This window comes from Geospiza fortis, unplaced genomic scaffold (genome assembly GCF_000277835.1).
Source record: "Geospiza fortis unplaced genomic scaffold, GeoFor_1.0 scaffold545, whole genome shotgun sequence".
Classification (NCBI taxonomy): Eukaryota; Metazoa; Chordata; class Aves; order Passeriformes; family Thraupidae; genus Geospiza; species Geospiza fortis.
Window position 1 is genome coordinate 253,777 of NW_005054628.1, and position 7,405 is coordinate 261,181.

A 7,405-nucleotide genomic window follows, 5' to 3' on the forward strand; every position below is an offset into this window, starting at 1 on the left:
CTCCCAGCGGCCAGCCCCAGAATGGAGCTGCTGGGTGTCTGCACACCCAGGGGATTGGTTACAGCCACAGACCCAGAAGAGCCAGCCCAGTGAGAGGGGCAGGAACAGCTGGGGCAGCAGAGAGACAGACCATGCGTGGTCCAACAGCCCACTGCACAGGGCTGCTGTGGTGAAGAAAGGGTGTCCAGGGCCTTCTGACACATAAACATCTTTATCTCTGGAGGAACGGAGACTGGAGCACTTGAAAGCAGCTGGACAGCTCTCAGCTGATTTGAGCAAAGCTAATCACAATGATTAATTAATTCTTAACCACACAGACTTGCTTCTGCTATTGAAGAGTGGCCTATTATTAAAATTAATGTTATTAATTAATAATAATTATTATTATTCACTCTTACATGGAGGCAGCATCTCAGATTTGTCTGCTGGAAGGCCCCCTCGATAGCAGGGATGAGCTGCAGGAGGCCATCCCCATAAACCCCAGTGTTCCACAGGAGCAGCATCAGCACCATGGGAGGGAACAACGGAGCCCTGACACCGTGGGGACAGGGACAGAGACCCATGGGGACAGGGACAGAGAGCACATCTGGCACCATGGGGACAGGGACAGAGAGCCAGAGCAGGGCCTCTGTCCTCCCCATCCAGAAATGCACTTGCGGCAGAGCAGGAACCACTCAGCGAGACCAAGGCCCGGGTTTGTGCTGACCAGGCAGCCCCTCATTGGTACCTCAGTGGTGGACAAGGGTATTGGGGCAGGGGCTGCATCCTTTCCCCCCAGCAAAGCCCCAAAGTACACACTCAGTGTTAAATGTGAGGATAAACCCCACAGACTGCTGGAACTGCAGGATTTAGCATTAAAGGCAAGTGTTTTGATGTGAACTCCAGGTTCTTTGTCACATTGTTGCTCAGTCTGGGTTTTCACGGTGAGCTCCTAAGCTGGCAAAAACAATTCTCTGGGTAAACAGATTGACTCAAACACATTGCATGCATTTCTTAAAAGGGATTGCAAACCTTTGAAGAAAGGAGATCTTAGCCAGAGTCACAAGCAGATGAGAAAGAATTAGATTTACACACAAAACTTGTGACAGATCATGAACTGGGCTTCTGATACAAGGGCAGTAGGGCTGTGGGCATTATGAGTGTGGAAGCATACAAGGATACAGCAACAGGAACACGGAAACTGGCTCAAAATATGAGTGGGAGCTACTTAAATCTCCCTTTTCCCTAGAGCTGTGACTGCCTTTTTGGTAGTTTTTTGGAGGACATGGGACATTCTCCTACACAAGCAGAGGACTGCTTGTAACAGCCATGCTTCTCTCATGACTCGTTTACGTTAACGGAAGCAGAGCTTTTCCCTAGGTATTTGATATTTTCCTTTGGTTTTCCTGGTGTCTGTAATATTTCTCAAACCCTCTTTAAAGACACCATGTCCACAGAGTTACTGCATGATGCTCTGGAGCCCCCAAGGCAGGGGCTCCCAAGCAGCAAGGCTGCACATGAACTGACCCATTTTTTCTTTTAATTCCACCAACCCATGACTCGACATTTAGCCCATCAGGACAGAGGCTGCACTCTCCCCTAACGCTGGGGAAGCCACTCCGGCTACTCAAGCGGCAACTCCATGAATGCAAATCAGATTGGGATAGCCAATAAAGGAATATTGCATCAATTTATTTCACGTCTGGACACAAATGAGAGATTTTATAGCGAGCTGCATTCAAAGAATTTGCATGCAGTTACACAAGTGAAAATCATCTCACCGGCGTGGTGAGGAGGAAGCCCAGAACAGAGTGAAAATTAACAAACCCTGCCTGCCAGGGCCGTGGGTGCCCAAAAGCTCTGCTGCTCAAGTATTCATCTCTCACTGCTGCTCTGGCAGGGCTGGAGACGTCACATAGTATTTCACTGGGTTTTTCCAGCCTTATACATCACTTGGCTCAGGGGGAACCGTGGCCACAGAAGATGTAATGGACAAGGCAGCAGGTTAGAGCCCCCAACCAGGCCTTCCATGAGCCCAGCCCTGACTTGCACAGCCATGGCAAAACACCCAAACATGGGACTCAGTCTCCAAATGAAATTCCCCTGCATTTTCACAAAAGCAGTTCCAGGCCACTTAAGTTCCCCAATACAAAAAGCAGGCAGTGAAAGCCCTCAGATACTACCAACCAAACTCCCCCATTGATATTCACACTGAACACAGGCCCGGGCCAATGTCAGCAGCAGTCGGGTGTCAGGTGACAAAATGGAACCTCAGCCCCATGCCTTGGGTCCCTTTCTTACCCAGATGACTGCCACCCTACTCAATGGCCATCTGAGCTTCCCCTGGGCAAAGCCTGTCCCACTGAACCCTCACCCCACAGAGCAGAGCAGGGGCTTTGCTCGTAGCAAACACATAGGGTCATTCCCAGCAAGGAGCTCCGACTCTCAAACAGGGAAAGGATGGAAAAGAAGCCAAGGCTGGCAGAAGAACCCGCCCACGCCTAGGAAATCTTCATCATCTGTGCTGCTTCAGCACCGAGCTCAGCCCACAGCTGCTCCCAGGCCCAGGTGCCCTAAGGAAAGAGGTGAGGCTGCTTTTCTCACAAACGGCCCCAAACACCCAGTGCTACTCAAAGACAAAGCCATGTGACAGTGCTTCCATGCAGCATCCCACCGCAGAGCCACCACTTTACCTGTTAATGGAGCTGACACTGGGCACGGTGTCGTTGTCACACACTCGCTCAGCAAGGAGTCTGTCCCTGATTTCCCAGGCAAACATGGTGGGATTTTGGCGTTTGTACTCTGCAATTTTTTCAACGACTTTGGGTGTGGCGACCTTTGGTTTTGATCCTCCAATCACTCCAGGCTTAATACTCCCGGTTTCATAATACCTGGGACAACATCCAAAACAAAGCTTTGGTTATCACACACAGACAGAGAACATGCTCTGAGATTTATAGAGAACATCATTTCAAGGTAACCAAACCCCAGCAAATCCTGAGATACATCTTCACTTTCACATACGCATTTCCTGCCTGTGTGGTTCTTTATCACCTAATGGATTAACTTATAGTAATTGGAACTGGGCCTCAGGATACAATATATATTTTTCTGTAATAGCAAGACAAAAGAAACAACACAAGATTAAAGGGCATGCTGAGATCCAAAATTAACTGAAAATGTGCGTTATTAATCAGCAGTACTGGCAATAATAGAAACAAATCACACCAAAGACCACTTTTTGCAGTGGACTCTTCTGTAGCAAATTACTGTTTTTACAGAAATGCTGTCATTAATATCTACTGCTTGTTATGATTCAAAATGAAATCAACACTAGATATTGTATTTCATTTGCACCTCTGGAATAAATACACCAGCATATCTTTTTCCTGTTTTATGATTTTAGTATGTATATTATGGTTTTAATAGTTCCTGTTTTTCAAAATGTATCTTTTTCATCATTATGTTTTCAGTAGTTTCAATAACAAATTTGAGGGAAAGGGAGCTGCTCATGCTCTGGAGGGGTCCAGATGAAGCAGGGTTGGTTTCTGTGACCACCTCTTCCTCAAGTGCAGCATCTTCCCCACCACCAGCAGCTCTGCTGAAGCCAGAAAAGGTACCACCTTTCTGGTACCACCTTTCTCCACCCAGGAAAGGTGGAGAATGAGATCCCTAAAGCACTATAAATCTGACTGATTTTCCACATGTACATCACACAAGATCAACTTCTTTTGTTAGCTTTGCCATAACACACGGCAGCTGAGTTCCCTGGGCCCTGCCAGTCTCCCCCTTTAGTGTAGTCTTGACCCTGCTGTGAGGAGCAGAAGTCACATCTCACGTGCCGAGGGCCAGAACAGAGACCGAGAATGAGACTCGGCTCCTCCATACTGCAGTCAGGGCGTTCCACACAGGAGGCTCTCTCACAGCCCTGAACTCATTTGCATCTTGTGAATTTTCACATGACCAGATGAAAAATAAACCCCAACTAATAAGCTGCCACCCCGGCTGCCCTAATCCTGCACCCCCTTTCGCACGGAGCAGCCTCTCCCCCAGGTGCCCGCCGAGCTGCGCCCGCAGCAGCTCAGTCACAACTGCTCACTGCCCTGTGCCCCCATTCCTAGCTCAGAAAAAACTCACAAGCAGGAAGATAAGACTGCTTATTAATGTATTTTCCCTGCAACTATCTGACACAACCGTTATACAAAAAAAAAAAAATTCTCCCATCTTTTGAGCCTGAGCAGAGCACAGTCTGCACAGCCAAAGTCTGCCTCCCTGCCTCCCTGAAACATGCAATCATGTTCATCAAATTTTTGCCTGGCTACCTCTTCTCAGTGTTTCTGGGAGAGCTCTGACACCAAATTGTTCACACATGTTCTCAGATACTTTGTGTGCAAATGTTGACTCAGGGCTACCAGCCTCCATGAGCCATTCATGCAACATCCATAATGGCAAGTGTTGAGTGTTAGAGATGGACTAACCCTCCTTCTGCCCCTAGATGCTATGAGCTTCAAGGCAGAGGGGAAAAATTTCGTTCCCCTTGCACTTCCACGAGGACATGACAAAACAATGGCAAACATGGCCCATAAACCTTCTAAAATCTTGCACCTCTACCCTTAAAACCTTGAGGCTGAGGTTGCTGGTGCTGCTTCTTTGAGGAGGATGTAGAACGCAGCCAGGGAACACTACAGACGCTACCAGACAACAACTCACAATTTTCTTAGATCAAGTCAAAATTGTGGATGTCACAAATGTTTCTTAGTGATTCCTTGTGACAGTATCCAGGGCCAATGCCCTGCAGTCCTGGGCAGCCTGGCCAAGAGGAGCACTCCCAACAGGACAGGATGCTGTGCCTGTGCAGACCAGGCACGGCTTTCCCATGGCTGAGCCCACGCAGGAAAGCCAGAGAGGGCCCTCACCACCCCAGTGCTGCAGCTGTGATGAGCTCACTGGGGACAAAGCTCTGGGGCCTTCAGAGCAGCCAGAGCTCTCCTCTCTGGGCCCTTGAGCTCTGCCCACCTGCCCGCTCTCATGGCTCAGCCCAGGCACAGAGGAGCCCAAGGAAGGCTCACCCCGGTGCAGGATTGAGCCCAGATCCCTCCCTGCATGCAGGAGGGAGGGCATCACCCTGGGGACACGTGGGGACAGTCCTCACCCTGCCCTGTCACAGACATCCCCCTCCTCTCCCCGGCAGCGAATCTGGGTGCAGACATGTTGTACTGCACTAAATTGCACAGTCACAAAGCCTGCAGGCTGCATGGCTCCAGCATTTCTGACTCCCATCCTCGTTTTAAAGGCAGAGATCGCTGCAGCCAGCACCATTCCATGCGCATCGGGTCAGGGCCTTTTGCTCCAGAGAGTTGCAAAGGCAGGTGTAGGGTGGGCACCACCACAGCACCTGCCTCTGAGGGTTAAGAGCTTCACTTGCCCTGCAACAGCTGGTTACCTGCCTCTGGATGGATTTTTAAAACTGCATCTAGTACTGAAAAATTCTGATAATAAAATTCCAAATGCAAGGATTTGTCATAAGGATTCCCATTTTTCACACGCATGCACACATGCAAGAAAACATATACACACAGAAATGCAATTACAGAGACATTTTACCCACTGTAATTATCAGTTAAGAAAATAATGAGCTATGAAATTCCAATTTATTGTTGACAACTTTCATGACAGAGCTCTGGAACCTCACTCTGAGCTCCATAGTGCAAATATACCTAACAGCAGACCTAATTGCCAGAAGTAAAACCATCAGACTTCTGCCTGGTGGATGAATACATTGCCTGTTTCCAAGCGGTGCGCTGGTCCTGATGGGAATTGGTGGCAGCTCCAATGCAACAGTGAGCACCACCAGCCAGACCCCACCAGCCAGGCGGGAGCAGGAGCTGTAACTGAGTGAAACAGCCCGTGGTGGGCAGCACAAAGCTCATGGAAAGTTGTCTCTACACCAGCTCTCGGTGTTTGTGTTCTCAAAACCCCAGAAGTGCATGTAGGCTGCAGGGAAGGCACATCCCTGTGAGGAAGGGTTGAGAGGGGAAGCAGGAGCGCCGAGGGCATGTGCGAAACTGGGACCTGTGATCCTGACAGACCTGAACACTGACACAGGCACTGACTGATCAACACATCCCCTGCGTGTTGCTATAAATTAAATGCCTTTAATTGTCTTTGCAGCTATGCTATGTTTGTAAGGAACTGGGAAAAAATTTAAAATAAAAATAGTGAAATGCTAAACAATGAAATTAACTGTGAAATCACAACAAACAACTCAATAATTAACTTTTCCAGATGATAAAGAAAAACGCTTTGTAAAAAAAAAATATTCCCCTTAATATAAGTTGCCGAAGTCTGTAAGAATACCTGGGGTTCAAAACCATTTGAAAATGGTAATTTACACAAATTAAGTTTAGGTTTGTTACAGAAGATTAAGAAATCAAAAAGGGAAAAAGCAAGCATGGTATTTTTTACCTGAATCTACACCAAATTTTAAACAGCCATCAGGAATAATATTAATTCAGAGTTTAATATCCTGTTGCCATAGTGTTTGGAGCAGCTCTTGGCCAAACAGAGAGCCACTCCCAAAGTAGCCAAAATATCTTTAAGATGGGTAGTAGTTACTCATGGTGTTCTGTGCTCTTTTAATCCAGTAGAAGACTGGAAAAAGATGTTTGATTATAAACAGTGGGATAGATTGCAGAATAGCTTGCATGAATGCATGTGCCGCAATATTGATGAAATATAAAATGATAATATTGTTTAAAAGGAGTTCTACTCAGGAAGAAAAACAAGTAATTTCCACAACTTCTACTTTGTTCACATTTTGCTGAATATGACTCCTAGATTTCCCTTCCTGTTCAGAGCAGACAGGTGCAGGACATGCACTACATATATATATGTAGCAAATACTCATGGCGTTCTGCACTTCATATTAGGACTAGAAGCTGTGACGGGGGCTAACAAGACCCACGGATATTGGCTGTTTCTTTCCACACCAGACACATAAAACCCGACTCCTCGGGAAGTCGCTCCCCTCCCTGCACTGCTCGCCTGTCCCCGTTTGTTGGCAGCCTCTAGCTCCGGGGCTGGCACCGGCGCTTCTGACGGACACGGAAGGATTCGCCGTCCCCCTTTACCTGCCGAGTATTTTGCTGACACAGCCGTGGCTGACGCGGAGCTGCCGGGAGATGTCACACGGCCGGACCCCTTGGTGGGCGAGCTCCACGATCCTTTGGCGAACGACATCTGGGAGAGGGCGGCCGTTCACAAAAACACCCCCCAGCTGATTCACGCCTCCATGTCCTGCAACACACGGGGAGGGGGAGAGGACAAGAGCTGTGAGAGAGTTCCAGCTGCCTCGGCATGGCAGAACCTCCACCCCCCGAACCGCCTCCCCAGAACCGGCCCGATTTCCCCCGGAGCAGCGGGGAGG

The 7,405-nt window shown here is 48.4% G+C and overlaps 1 protein-coding gene across 1 annotated transcript in view; it reads right to left on the reverse strand.

Annotated features, from left to right (window-relative positions):
- The window catches only part of PAX5 (paired box 5), a 133,385-nt gene that overhangs the window by 123,044 nt on the left and 2,936 nt on the right, over positions 1 to 7,405 (reverse strand). The window contains exons 2-3 of the mRNA XM_031064791.1: positions 7,110 to 7,275; positions 2,673 to 2,870 (exon numbers count right to left, since the gene is read on the reverse strand). Coding sequence (XP_030920651.1) covers positions 2,673 to 2,870; positions 7,110 to 7,275 — 364 coding nt within the window. The remainder of the gene's footprint in view (positions 1 to 2,672; positions 2,871 to 7,109; positions 7,276 to 7,405) is intronic.